This window comes from Numida meleagris, chromosome 1, assembly GCF_002078875.1.
Source record: "Numida meleagris isolate 19003 breed g44 Domestic line chromosome 1, NumMel1.0, whole genome shotgun sequence".
NCBI lineage: Eukaryota > Metazoa > Chordata > Aves > Galliformes > Numididae > Numida > Numida meleagris.
In genome coordinates this window covers 75217681-75233024 of record NC_034409.1, presented here as the reverse complement: position 1 = coordinate 75233024, position 15344 = coordinate 75217681, and the positions used below count along the sequence as shown (strand labels likewise).

General features: G+C 40.3%; 1 protein-coding gene across 26 annotated transcripts in view; it reads left to right on the top strand.

Moving 5' to 3' along the window:
• LOC110398018 (rap1 GTPase-activating protein 1-like) overlaps positions 1–15344 on the top strand; it is a 52819-nt gene that overhangs the window by 7890 nt on the left and 29585 nt on the right. For 13 of the 26 annotated variants that reach the window (XR_002438184.1, XR_002438183.1, XM_021395342.1 and 10 more), the window contains 6 exons: positions 1137–1237; positions 1935–2115; positions 3395–3472; positions 13720–13809; positions 13901–13994; positions 14465–14500. Coding sequence is in view for 23 of the 26 variants with exons in the window: in XM_021395342.1 (XP_021251017.1) it covers positions 13778–13809; positions 13901–13994; positions 14465–14500 (162 nt within the window). In the remaining 3 variants the exon portion in view is untranslated. Of the gene's footprint in view, positions 1–1136; positions 1238–1934; positions 2116–3179; positions 3298–3394; positions 3473–13719; positions 13810–13900; positions 13995–14464; positions 14501–14690; positions 14776–15344 lie in introns of those variants that run through there. The other 13 variants (XM_021395390.1, XM_021395381.1, XM_021395283.1 and 10 more) reach the window with 9 other exon arrangements.

The window sequence follows — 15344 nt, the reverse complement described above, 5'->3', positions numbered from 1 at the left end:
TTCTAGTAATTTTGGTTGGTGCACCATTTTTGAAGTATTTATTGACGTAGTTATGAAATACCATTGCAAAAAACATTGGAAATTGTAGGTATCTCTGTTACATTAGTTGTTACTGTTATTACTTTAGTTTATTTGATCTTGAGAGGTAACTTCTGTATATTTTAACCATGGAGTTTTATGTATTACTGGGCTGAATCCTTAGGAATGATTTTACGAATTTACAAGAAAAATTACTGTGTAATGCATCTGTGAGTTAATTAGTTCAACATTTCTGTCAATGTGATACAGACTGCTTTGTGAATCTAACACTACACAGCCATATGAACTTCTATGAACTAACAATATAATTTCTAGCAACACAATGCTCCTTTTCGATGCCCTTTTGCATTTCATAATAACTTCTGAAATTTCTGTTTATCTGCCATTTTGTTTCTCTCCTCAATCTAGTTCAGACTGCCATTGCTTACAGTGTTTCAGTGTCTGTAACAAAGGAAAATCAACTACATTGGCACATCAAGAAGTTTGTGGTGATGCCAAGGTTTAGAGAAGCCAGATTGGCTTGGGAAAGTCTTGAGAGCTATTGCTATATGGTGCTTATGAAAGAAGGCATAGAAGTCAGGGAGGGTAAACAAAGACATTTATACTGCCACCCTAAACCATTTCCCTTTCATGTGCAGCAGAGATACTTGTTAAAGAAAACTCTGTATTCTCTAATGTTCAAGCATGCTGTGGGAGATCAGACTGCATATTTCTTCAGTTAAGAGCACAGAATTTGTTCTTCAGTCTTTCTATCAGTATCTTGTTGTTGATCTTTGTTCATCATTCATTCTCTAAGAAGTAGTTCACCTTTCACCTTTTCCCTGTTTCATCTCACTATCTATTCTACCTCCTGCTCAGGCTGCAACTAATTAACTTAGTACCTACAGTAACCTCTCTTATCAGGCAGGTATGCAGAGAAGCTTGTTTTATTTCCAAGGGCTTGTGACGTAGATACCACGGCACCATTAATCAGTCTGTAATCACCAAGTCTGTACCTTTTTCCTGAAGCAATTTCTGAGATTCTGCGCAAGTACTGGGAACAAAGTGGTACTGAACCACCTTTGCCTATCTTGTCTACTTTTTCCTTTGACCTCCAGGTTCTGCTTAGTCACCTTTGTGAAGAATGACTTCAGTTTTTCTGCTGAGACTACTCCATATCAGGAACATGTATCTGTTGGATAGCCATTACCAATGATGGGTATGTTTCTGGTCACTCTGATATCTTGAGTATGAGGAAGCAAAACCCTGACAAAGTCACACTTGTGCTTGGATGTTCAAAAATGTGCAAACATTCATTTCTTGGGAGTTGGCAGATTATTTCTGTCTTCCAGCTTATTCCAGTTCTTATCAAACAAAGGGTGAAATTCGTTCTAAGCATAGTCAGTGTATGGTGTTTGGTGGGCATGACTGTCTTCTACCTGCAGTGACTTATTTCTATCAGTCAGGGTAGAGATGTATTCAAAGAAGGACTGATATTGTAAGGGGAGCTTGTACTGCTGCTACTAGTTCCTCATCTGTCTCAGGGATACCTGAAAATCTTAAATTTGCAGAGAATAAGCCAGAGAACTTATTTGTGCAAGATTAGAAGATTCCTCTTTTCTGAAAGAGAGGAGTTGCATAAGAATTTTCAGGGCTGCCTACACACTTAACATTCCTAAGTTTTTGAAATTAATGAGGAAGTCCCTCATTTTCTGCTGTGAGGATAGTGGAAAAGTAACAAGCATTTACCAAGGCTGTGATATTTGACTGTATCTCCTATTTCAGACTTTTAAAATTCACTTGTCACATTTTTTATCTTTTTCTCTGAAAAAAACAACCAACCAACCAAACCCCAAAGACTATAAACATCCTCATCTTTATTTATTTATTTATTTATTTGTTTATTTATTCTGCAGCCTCCATATGGCAGGAGCTTTAAACCTGAGATTTCATTAGCACTGGTAAAAATTTCTGCAGCTGCTTTTGTTCAATGACAGAGCCCAACCTGGTCTTTATTGTTCACTTTGTGCTGGCGAACTTTGTAGGATCTCTGCACATGCAGTAGTTTTATTGCTGAAAAATCAGATGTTACTACAGGTAAGATGTGAATTGTCAGTATGCAATCTATTGAGGTATGTCCTCCTGTTCCCCATAACACTACTAACTAGAATTCAAGAGTGACTTCACCTCTTATGCTATCTGAGAGCTTCTAATGTGGATCACAAAGAGGGGGAGAGAACTTGACTGTGACTAAAGGTGAGGAGGAAGGAAGTCAGTTAAAATCTGTCTGCTGGAATATTGAGAAAGAATGAAGTGGAATGCCCAGTGTGAAAAGAAGTGAGGAAAAAGAAAGAGTTTCAAATGAAATTAGGAAATCAGCTGAGAATAGTTGAAAGAACACAAGAAGATCACAGAGTCACAGAATTGTAGGTGTTGGAAGGGAGCTCCAGAGTTCATCAAGTCCAGCTCCCCTGCAAAGCAGGCTCCCTACAGCAGGCTGCACAGGAAAACATCCAGATATGTTTTGAATATCTCCAGAGACAGAGATTCCACAACCTCTCTGGGCAGCCCATTCCAGTGCTCCGTCACCCTCACCGTGACGAAGTACTTTTGCACATTGGTGCGGAATTTCCTGTGCTCCAGTTTATGGCCATTTCCCCTTATCCTGTCCCCACAGACCACTGGAAAGAGGATGGCAATGTCCCTTTTTCTCCCACACTTAAGATATTTGTAAACATTAATAAGATCCCCTCTCAGTCTTCCTTTCTCAAGGCTGAACAGATCCAGGCCGCTCAGCCTTTCCCCATAGGAGAGGTGCTCCAGGCCCTTTATCACCTTTGTGGCCCTCCACTGGACTCTTTCCGGGAGATCCCTGTCTTTTTTGTACTGAGAAGCCCAGAACTGTATGCAGTACTCCAGGTGAGGCCTGACCAGGGCAGAGTAGAGGGGAAGGATAATCTCCCTCGACCTGCTGGCCATGCTCTTTTTTAATGCACCCCAGGATCCCATTGACCTTCTTGGCCACCAGGGCACATTGCCAGGTCCTTCTCATGTACTGACGTACCAAAATTTATTAAGTGATGCTGGAAATAAGAGAGAACAAATCTTCTACATGCTGAGCAGCTTTATTATAGAATAGCATTTGCCTTCCTTTTCTGCAGATATAAAGCCAAAGGAGATGATACGCAGTGAGAAAAGTGAATGTAATTGCTGCATAGTCCATGTGCCTTTGTCTGCTTCCCTGCTCCTAGCCTTATATTCTTGCTGCTTATGTTGCCAGTACGTAAGGTTGCCTTCCCAACATGCTCTGAATTGCTAAAAGACAAAAAGCTAACCAAGTAAAAACAAAAAAGGTTTTTTTTTTCCATTGGATTAGGAGAACATGCAGGAAGCACTAATACAGACAAAAGAGAGGATAAAGGACAACAAATCAAGTGAGGAAGGCCGGAGAGAAGTAAGTTGTTGAGAAAAGAAACAAGAAAGAAAAGAAATTCATAAAATATGTTTTAATAAAAGCTGCTTTTGCTTGGGAAGTAAATCTAGAACAACAATCCTTTTTCTGCTTCATTAGATATTCTCTATTCAAAGGCAACACTGGTTGTTCCATCACTTGCTTTAGCACTAATTTTCACCATGTTTTGCTCCAGCCATACTGTAGAGGCAGCAGACCTCAGAGGAAGCTGGAAGCTTTGTTTTTTCTGCCTCTGGAAAAATGGGTGTAACATTTCAGATTCGTGTATGCATTCACATGTCAGTGAAAGAGCATTCTCTATGTTACTTTATTAAAAAGTGGACACCTGAGCTGAAAAGAATATGCCTTTTATTTTGGCATGGTTCAGCGAGATGTGAATTGTCAGAATGCTTGGTGGTAAGTACAGGTTTTATTCAGCTCTGACATGAATTTTCTTTCCTAATGGACACTGCCAAATTAGCAAGGGTACATCATAATGAATTTCTGTTTTGTGCCATGACCATACCCTACAGTACTGCAGTTTGAATGGCATCTGAATTGTTATCCTGTGAAAATGTTTTCATGTTTTCTTCTGGTAGGTCAAACAAGAGATGTAGGATCTAACTGAAAGTATGTTTCTAAGCAAAACAAAAGCAAAAGCAAGATTGTTTGAATCGTGGCTTGCTGGGGAAGTTTTGGCTGGAAATTGCCACAGTATGAAGTTTGTGTGGTGGATCAATAAGAGACAACTTAAACAGAACAGCTTGAAAAGTGCACAAAAAAAAAGGGAGAAGAATAAAACCTGATGGTCTCCAAATCAACACTGGATGTATGCCTTCAGGTGAATCAAGAAAAAAATGAAGATGAAATACTGATATTTTAAAGAAGAAGGCAGTGTTTAGCTGATTTCCCACATTTCACATCCCTATTCAAACCTCTTCTTGGTTGTTGTTGCTGTTCCTAAAGTCTATGGTTTAGCTGTTGACCCTTCTGAATTCTTTCCTTGGCATTCACGCTGAGCCAGCTGGGGTTTGAGCACTAACACAATATAAATATTTATTGCCTAACACATCTAAAGTTCCTCATATTGTTGGAGTCTCAATATTTATTATTTATGTTATAGTTCTGTGTTTTCATCAGTTATATCAGTATATCTCTCAGTACTTAATATTCTTTAAAAAGAAAGTAAACATCTTGCCCTTCTTTGGTTATATTTTAGTCTGAGCAGCTCTGCTTGCTGTTAGAAGACTGTTGGATTTTCACGGTTCTCAGTTTTAGGTATTACCATAGCATTGCTGGCATTCTTTATTTCAGATCTACTGTTTACAGCTGTTAAGAATTTGCTGGATATTCCCTGTTCCAGCCAACTTATCACTTGCTGTCTAAGAATTGCTGGATGTTTTTTATCCCATGCAAGTTTCAGTACCATCAGTTAGGTGGAGGATTTTTTGTTTCGTTGTTTGTTTTGACAGTTCATTTCACTGCAGTCCAGGAATTCTGCTGGATTCTTATTATCCACAGTGCTTTATGCAGACTGATTTTTCAGCGGTGCACCTTTGTTTGTTCTCTTAGTACTATCTGGGTCACAAGGTGTTAACAAACTGGTCCACAGAATCATTTTTTTAAGATTAATATGGAAACACTATTATGGGAGACATGTTGTTTAACTGTATTTCACAAAGTCTAGGGAGTGCCTTTCTGTAACAAATAGCCTTCCATTTTTATTGCTGGGATGTAATAGCCCTCCAGTACTAACAACCAGAATATATTTTTAAAATAGATTTATACATATACAGTACAGCCTGCACATCCCAACTGGAACCATGTTCTACTGTGTTATGTGCTATACAAAAAAAGTAAGAGATATTTAGCTCTTCATACATGGAGAAAGTCTCTCAGATTCTTCACTAATGGATTTCTAGGTATTTAGTGTATGGCTTCCAATTTTCTTTCTGAGTATCATGAAGAGATTCTTTTTAAGACATCACATATGCTAAGCATTTCTCAAAGTGAAATAGCAGGTGTTCTCTGCTGCTGTATTTAGTTATACCACTAGACCCTCCATATTTTATGTGGCCTTATTAGTTCACAAACAAATAAATGATCTCTTATTTTGTTTCCTACATATTCCCATACCTCTACATAAACCAGCTTTGTCATTTTTCTGATAGCCTGTCATTGTAGAATAAACTGATTGGTAATTTTTGATAAAATTCTCTTGAGGAAGTAATTGTGAACCCTCTGTATATTATCGGTTTACTGTTCTGATGTACGTAACAATGTCCATCCCTTCTTGTAATTAAAGAAGGGCACTTTGTATTTTATGGTCTTCATCTGTTAAGGAATAGTAAAAAGGGAAAGGGAAGCAAGGAGGCTATTCTTGTAGCTGAAGAACTGAACTGCGAGTTAATGGATTTAATTGGAATTAAATTTCTAGTTCTGACAAACAAACATCTTGGATGTGACTAAGCACATATGTTCCTTGCAGGTCTCTCGGATAACAAATATTTTTAGGATGGGGACTGACTCTTATTTTATGCCTTGAAAATAGTGTCAAGACCAAGATGTCATATGGCCCCCCTCAGTGAAAAAGAAAGAATAAAAATATATGACTAAACCACATCATTTCATAATGTATCAAGTGTTGATGACATAAGAAATCAGCACCACGTAAATCCCCCCTGCTGAGTACATTTAGAAGTGAACTTCTATACCTTGAGGTGTATTTCATGTTGGATTTCCCTGATATTTTTAAGGCACAGTAATCTGTGGCTGCTTCCAGCCAGTTCATGCACTGCGGTAGGTTGTGCTGGCTGCACAAATAAGCAGCTGCTCATGCTTTTAAAGGGCCAGCTGCATCTTCCTCATGTCCCAGAAACCTGCCAAAAGGAGGGGTTTCCTGCCTGGGAAGGGGGTTCTGGTCTGACGATGTCATGCCTCTAGGGATTCTGCAGCTTGAGGGGCCTAGCAGAGGTTGTTCCCTGCTACCCCTGGTACTGCTGGCTCCTTTAACCACTTCCATCCCTGTCAGAAAATGAAAAATTCCCTCAAAGCTGGACAGCTGGATTACCTGGATAGATGAAAACTGGGAGCTGCATTATCCGTAGTTCTGAAAAAAAAATGACTCTGAATTGTCAGGTTGCCTTTCTGTCCAGGAGGGAAATTTCTAGCTCATGCTGCATCCCTCCAGGCCTGACCTCCCTTCCTTCCCATCCTGTGTATCTTTCTAGCAGTCCTACTGACAATTTGGAAACTTGCAGGTGTATGCATAGCATGAAAGCTTTGTATGCATAGCATGAAAGCTGTTTGGATTAGGCTGCTGTTATTCCCAAAAGTGAATACCATTTCATAGAATCATAGAATGGCTTGGGTTGGAAAGGACCTTAAAGGTCATTTTGTTCTAACTAACTCTCCTGCCATGGACAGGATTGCCACGCACCGGATCAGGCTGCCCAGGGCTGCATCCAACCTGGTCTTGAATGCCTCCAGGGATGGGGCATCCACAGCTTCTCTGGGCAGCCTGTTCCACTGTTCCACCACCCTCTGAGAGAAAAATTTCCTCCTAACATCAAATGAAAGTCTCCCCTCCTTTAGTTTAAACCATTCCCCTCTGTCCTATCTCTATCTGCTTGTGTAAAAAGTCAGTCTCTCTCCTGTTTATAAGCTCACTTCAGGTAGATGAATGCCGCAGTGAGGTCTCCCTGGAGCCTTCTCCAAACTAAACAAGCCTAGCTGCCTCAACCTATCTTCACAGGAGAGGTTCTCTGGCCCTCTGATCATCTTTGTGGCCTTCCCCTCTACCTGCTCCAACATCTCTACATCTTTCTTGTGTTGTAGACCCCAGACCTGGATGCAGTAGTCTACCTGGGGTCTCAGAAGGACAAAGTAGAGGGGGACGATCACCTCCCTCTCCTTGCTGGCCATGCCTCTTTTGATGCATCCCAGGATACAGCCGGCCTTCTGGGCTGCAAGTGCGTACTGTTGGCTCATGTCCAGCTAAATTTCATTGCTGCAAACTGTTTAACTTGTTGACCCAAGCAAGGCAAGGGCCATATTTTTATTTCTGTGCTCTTCAGTCTATCCTCACTCTACAGATTTGCCTCTCTGCTGTAAAAAAAAAAGTCAGTCCTGTTTTAACATGATCCTGGCAATCCTTTCTCATTTCTGCCTTAATTCCATGTATAATTTGCTGATACTGTCTTTTTATATCTGTATGTTACTGCTTTTGAGGAACTTGTCTGATAGTCTAAAGAAAATTATTATTTGTTAAGATTGTTAGTCAAACTGATTTATGAAGTTAGTTGTGTAATAAAGCACAGGAGGAAACTCCTTCTTTTTAGGAATAATTATTAGATTTATAATGCACTACTCTTGGCAAAATATGGACTTATGAATCATATCTTTTTTGTTTTCAATCTCCTTACCCTGTTGTTGAGCACCTGGGATATATCTCCAGGCCAAGAATTCCTGGCTGCTACTAACTTTCTCTGATTTTCAGAGATCTCTCACATGGGCCAAGAGAAGTTACCTGCTGAATTATTAGTAAATTTGATGGCTTCTGATTGAAACTGATGATGAAGAACTTCAACTTGATTATAAATTGATACACCTAATAACTGAAGTTATTCTTGAGAGAACCACAAAAGTGAGCTTCCTATGTGAAAAAGAATTCACTGATTTTTACAGGGCATCACTGTGGGTCTGGTGTTAGAAGTGCAGGGTGCCGTATGTGGGTTCACAGAGCTGCCCATGCCCCACCCAGGCAGATGCCAGTCTGGTCCCTTTGCCTAGAACCAATCCTCTCAGCTTCAGAGAATAGCTGTTCTTAGGTCTGCCTGTTCTGTCACCAGCAATCTCTCATTTCAACTATGACAGCAGCGACCTGCTCACTCTCCATTCATCTGCAGGTGGGGGCAGTGTAAGAGAAAGCAAGGGAAGGAGGAAGGGAGGGAGGGAGAGAGAGGGAGCACACTGCAACCTATGTGAATAATTTATAGTGCAAAGAAAGAAGAGTGTATGTGGGAGCAGCTGGGTTCCCTGTCTCCATCCGCTTGCCAGCTGGGGATGAGAGAACCTTGCTCAGGTAGGAGATGAACAGCTTAGCTGCTTTTATTCTCTTCTTGCATATGATACCAATTAAATACATTTTGCTTCTAGAAGGAATGGGAGTAAAAAACAGCTGGAGGGGGGGTTGATTCAGATCTCTGCTGCTTGCTGTGCATTGTGTAACGGATGGACCTTGAGGCAGTTTCAATGCCAGGAGGGAAAGCGTCTGCTTTTTAAGCATTTAGGCATTGTGCTATACCGCATTGTGCAGGGGGAGAGAGGCGACGGGGAGGGAGGAGATGGGGAGAGCAGATGTATATGTAGGGAATTATATAAACTGAAGAGATGGAGGGGCATGAAAGAGGGTCTGTCCAGATGCAAAGAGATCCCGCTCTCATTCTGTCAACCTTTGGCACAGAATGATCAATCCAAGCGGGTTGTGGGAGGTGCTGCCTGTTTGTATCCCGTATGCCATTTAGAAGCTGTGCACATACATCTGTGAAAGCAGCTGGTGTGAAAACATACATGTTTCTGTCCATGAACTTGTGATGACTGAGTGTAATGTTGTAGTAATAAGTACAGAAAAAAAAAAAAAGTGTTTCTGCTCTGTAGAGTTTACTGTTGAAGAATATGCTGGTACTGCGTAGCTTCTGTGGAGCTTCTAATGTTCCTACAATGACTCACATAATTGATAAAACTGCAGAGATCAGGTTCAGTGTTACAGCTAATCTAGACTTCTCCTATGTGAGCAAGACAAAATGCTAATGCAGTTATAAAAAAATCTGTTAATAAAAACGAGGAAAATATGTAGCAAAAGCTGTAGGCACTGGTTATTGAAATATATATATTAACATACCTGCAAGGATACCTAAAAGCATAGAAGCTTGTGTGCTAGTCTGTAAAAACAAACAAACAAACAAGCAAACAAAAAACCCCACAACAAAACTGTGGAATGGAGAATGACTCATACAAATTAGATAAATACATGTATTATATTATGAGACTCTAAATATGCAGAATTCATGTAAGAATGCAACTATCAGTGTGAGCTGAGTTTACGTAATACAGCTGAAGGCTTATATTAGGTGACAATGTTGTATCAGCTGCATAAACAGCAACAACTGTTAGCTTGATTAGAAGTTGAGGAACAGCAAGGGGTAAGAGGACTTGTGATTTACTTATATGTGGAAGTGATTTATTCATGTGATAATTGTTAAAGGATGCTACTTAGAACATCAATTAGAGTATTTAATAATTATTTGCTGATTTGCTCCTGGATTTTGAGGGTGTACACAACTGCAGTTGTACAGGAGGTTAGGTAAATGTGAGATAGCTAAATGAAAGCTGAGCCCAGAGTATTCTGTGTGCTAACTAAGTTGGTTCCAAGCTTCTGAAAGATGTCAGAAGGACCTGGGCCTCTCTGTATACTTTGCTTTCACCACATCTAGTCTTGCTGTTGCTGCTGCTAATGGCCATGCCATCAGGGAGGGCTGTAGTTGCTACTGGCAGCCTACACAAGCAACTTGTTTTCTCATTCTCAGTTTTTATTAGGAGTGGCAATCTATCCATGCCACGAGTAAATGCAAGTACTGGTGCTTATGGGGTTTCTGACTCCCAGATTTGAGCTTTTTTTTAGCTTACATGTTACAGCATCCAGCTATTTCATATGAAGAACAATGTCAAATCTTTGTATTACTTGATATACATCACCTCCTAAGACCAAAGGCTAGCGAGGTTGATATCCTGTTAGTGCTCCCTTGAAGCAAATAAGAAGTTGTGGAGGATTGCCATGATGCTCACTTTTCCCACTGGATACAAAAAGGAACCTTGTGAATAGATCTTACCTTGCAGAAGAGTTGAATAAGGCATTCTTCAGCTGTCCCTGTTTAATACTGCTTGTTTTACAGTCATTGACAACCTGGAGTCAGCCTCTTGGATTCAGCTGTCCTACAAGGGAGACATGGTGGAATCTAGGTAGAATGATTTTACTGATTTTTCACAGCAAAGGAAGGGCAGGAGCAATCACTCCATCCCCTGTTTTCTTTGCTTTCTCCATGTCTCCTCCTCCTCTTCAGTCTCTCTGTGCCATGTCCATCTTCCCAGGAGCTTCCTGCCCCATTGCTGGGGCCTCGTCCCAGCTGTGAGGTGCTCTTTGCTGTCTCTCCTTTTAAGCCTGCCTTGGGAAGTCAAGGGAGGGAGGGAGCCTGTGCCCTTTTCCATGCTGAGGCAGGAGGAGAGGAAGCTCCTGAGGAGGACGGAAGGGAGCTGCCCGTAGCAACCATTCCGGGATGTTTTCCCGAAAGCACGGTTCTCCTGTTGGAGCCGACGGAGGGTATGTACTGGCACTGAGTGGCTCTCCCTCGGGCAGCGTGCATTTCACCCTGCAGCCTGGGGACGGGGTGGGGGAACAACTGTGAGGGTCTCATGGTGAGACGCTGGAGCGGGACCCTGCCCCGCGATGGCTGTCTTGCAGTGGGAGCAGGAAGAAGAGCTCTTCTAGGCTGACTGAAAGGGAGGGTTGCTGAGGGGATGAGAGTGACAGTCGTGATCTGAGCTGGGAACTCCAGCTTCAAAGCGAGCCCTTCTGTGAGCCGGGTGTGTGACTGCCATGCCCTTGTGTCCGATGTCCTTCTATGGCTCCAGGAAGGTGAGAGGGGCTGGCCAAGGTGCTCCTGTTCATGAAAGGAAGCAGGGTGAGACTCTACCACATAGATAAAAGGCTTTATTAAACCCATTAAAGCCATTTTTTTTTCTTACAGAATAAATAATTCCATAGTTTGTTGCTGATCCGGCTTAGCTATAGTAGGTGGGAATTATTTTTCTAGAGCTGTATGGGGATCCCAGGACTGAAATAGCAGAGGATGCTGCAAAGCAGGAGCAAAGGGCATTAGCAGAGTTGTGTGTGTGGAGGTAGTATCTTAGAAGTCTGCATAGGTTCTTCTTGCACCATTTCAGAATTGAGAGTCTTTAGCAGTGGAATAGAATCATAGAGTCATTTGAGTTGGAAGGGACCTTTAAAAGTCATCTAGTCTAACTCTCCTGCAATGAATGGGGACATCTACAGATAGATCAGGTTGCTCAGAACCCCATCCAACCTGACCTTGAATATCTCCTGGGACAGGGCATCCATCCATCGCCTCTCTGGGCAACTGATTCCAGTGCTTCACTACCCTTGTTGTAAAAAATACTTTTTCCTTATGTCCAGTCTAAATCTCCCATTTTTTAGTTTGAAGCCCCAGCTCTCCCAGCCTGTCCTCTTGGGGGGGAGTTCCATCCCATGGATCATTTTTGTGGCCCTCCTCTGGACATGCTCCAACAGGCCCATGTCTCTCCTGTACTGAGGACTCCACATTCGGACACAGTACTCCAGGTGAGAGCTCACCAGAATAGTATAGAGGGGTCGGATCAACTCCCTTGACCTGCTGACAACTTCTTTTGATGCAGCCCATGATATAGTTGACTTTTTGGGCTGCAAGGGCACACTACTGGCTCATGTCCAGCTTGCTGTCCATCAGTACCCACCAAAATCTTTTTCAGCAGAGCTGTGCCCTACACTTTCATCTCCCAGCTTGTACTGATAGTGGGAGTTACCATGACCCAAGTGGAAGGCCTACTTTTAGTTCAGATACTTCCTTGAAATTAATGGATTGGTTATTGTCACTAATAAAAATCCTGTTCTAGTCTTTAGTCTGTTCCTCAGCCTCTGCTTCCCCTTATTGCCTTTTCATAAAATTAAATTTTCAGCAAATATGCATTAAATGTACATATTGTGTACTTAATGTTCTCTTTGCACTCCCAACCTGCAGAATTGTTCTTCTTTTTCAGAAACATGGTGTTCTGCTCTCTGATAGTGATATTTGTGCTTTATAATTACACACATAGGCTTCATTTTGGAGTCTGCAGTGCAAGTAATTTTTTCTCAATATTCAAAATTCACTTGAACATTCAAACAATAGTTACAATGGCCCTCTTTGAAAGGTAACATCAATTCTAAATCATTCTTCTGGATTTTTAAAGTTCCTATGCACATTCCTGGGATATTTAGAGAATTGATAACATCTCTAAGTGTATGATAGGGCCTGAGATTTTGGCATCCACTGCATTTTGTCATTAGAACTGTACAAGGACTGAATGATAAGGAGCAGTTGCTCTGTGAAATGCTTCACTCAGCCAAAACATAGAGGTGAAGTTATGGCAATAGAACAGGGGCAGGACTATTCTCACTGACCTCATGCAAAATCTGCCAAATTTCTATGTTATAGGTATGTAATTTACACCTTACTGAATGATTCAGGAGTCAAAACAGTGGCATGCAAAAGAAAAACACTATAGCATGCAGCAAGGCTCCATGGCATCTGTTTACATAAAAGATCTACTGTTAGATTTCTCTGGGTATGACTAGTTTCTGAAAATGAGAATTTTTCAGATTTAACTCTTAGTTTTTAGGTATTGCAGAACAAAGCCTTCAGTTTTCCAAAACAAATAATGAAAATGTTACATATATGCCTTGGACATACATTTTGTTAGTCCTGGATATTCTCCAACTAAATGAATAGAAGTCATAAATAAAGCACGTGTGTGTATAATATTAGTATTTATTAATACTACTAATAAAATTCAATTAATAGTGAAATTAATATTAATTTTAAATACATTTGTCATCTAACTATTCCAGTAATTATTTGAGTATGTTGAGGCAAACTCCTAAGCCTTTCTTCCCACATGGAATCTTTAGATGCATAACATAGCTCTCTCATTAGGAAAAAAAATGTGGGATGGAAGATTTGCATTACTCTGTATAGATCAAGCCTATATACAAGTTACACGATACAAGTGGACTACCAAAACATATTGTGAGTTGTCAGAGAACTGATGAGCATAGAGATTCTTGGAGCTTGTAATGAGAGCGTAACTTCATAATTACATAAAGATGTAGTTCTTACATACAATAGGGAATACAGACACTTGTTTCAGAGTAAGAGTCTCTGCCACTTCCAGATACTGATCTCTTAACAGTAGTAAGAGTCATGAATCTAACAGCTGGGGGATAGCAATTCATGGTCATGATGCATGATCACAGAACAAACATTTCCACGATTGAATTACAAAGTGGTTTAGTCTTGTATTACATTGGAAGCCTAGGCTTTGTTTCCAGACACATCTATGCTAACTTCACTGTGCCTTTTTTTTGCTGATTTATTCAGGAACTTTGCAGGTTATGAGTAAACTGACAGGGAATGACAGCTTCTTCATAGACAAGAAATGGTCTGGAAAGAAGCTGAAAACAGCAGAAGGCAAGGAAAGCATCACTGGGAAGTGCTTGTGTCTTGTGTTTGCCAAGAGTTAGAAGTTTTTATTTTTTCCTTTTGTCTCTGTCTCTCACAGGAGGTCTGAGGAGGGAGTGTGTTGTGTCAGTGATGTTATAGACTCTCCCATTCAAGGCATTCCATCTGCTCTTGCTTCTGCTGCTCCCAACAAGGTAAAGGCGGTTTACATTCCTTTGACTCAGGGTTGGAATGTGCATTGAACTGCTGAGCAGAAGTGACAGAAGGCAAGCTTGTGTGCATGCTTGTGTTACAGCTATAATTGTCCACTTCTGTATGAGAATCCTAAACTTGTTTGATTAATAATTTCTTATTGTATATTGTGTCAGGCCTGTAGTTTAACCCATTCACAGATACAAATTCCTGATACCTGTCCTATCAGGTTGCAGGTCAAGCTTTTGCAATGTAAGCTGAAAACTATTTAGTGTTGTATTGTCCTTGCTATCAGTGAAGGAAGAAAGATTCCTTCTTGTCTTCAGCAAGAAAATAAATAGTTTTTGTACATAAACATGGAAAGGGATGCTCGTTTACTATCTGTTTTACCACAGAAGATAACATTAACTACTGCAAGTATTAAATTCTTTTCCCTGATGTCTTTTTTTTCTTTTTTTTCTTTTTTTCACAGACTGTGGACTTGTTTGAGATGATTGAAAAAATGCAGGTAATGAGAAATTACAGAAAGTCTGTCAGAGTTCGGACACTTTTTTTTTTAGCCAAACAAATTCTCTGCTGCTCTTTGTTTTGTCACTTCAATCCCAACATCCTTCAATTTAGACTTGAAGAATGTCTGGTTTTCTAGGTTCAAGCTTCTATATGGAGTCTCAAAACTGTTTTCCTGTGTTCATTTCTAGAACTTGCATGATGGAAGAGCTATGCACAAATTGTTCCATTCTTTTCAGAATTGTGATTTTGAGAGAAAATCAAAGTTGCATAAAGGTATTTCTGGCATTGTCTTCAAAATCTTCAAGAAACTGTTTCTGCTGGGTAGCAGGTGCTAGGGATAGATGATTAATAGGATATTTACATGTGTTAACATAAATGCATTTAGAAAGGTCAGCTAGTTTAAGAAATAACCACTATAGGCCTGATCTTTAATTTGCACAAGCAAGGAAGACTCTGGCTTAATTCTTTTATTAAAAACATGCATTCAGGTGTATATATTACAATGTAAAATGAAAGAATAAAAGGGAAAACACATATTTCCCCTGCCAAATGCAGAGATAGTAATCTAATAATAATAATAGTTTATATGTCTAGGAACTAAATTTTTAAAGCTATTTTTTTCAGATATGTTCTCAGAGCATCCTTACAGACGGCCAATGCCTTATCTGATTGTTAACGTTTCTTTAAAATATTGTGGTTAACTTGGATCTTATGTAACACATAGGATGATACATAATTCCTGTCTTTTATTATGTACTAAAATGAGGTTTGGGAATACACAGCCTGAGCTGCACTGGATCTTCACTTTGCTCTAGAGGAGTGATTGTTACATTTAGACTTAC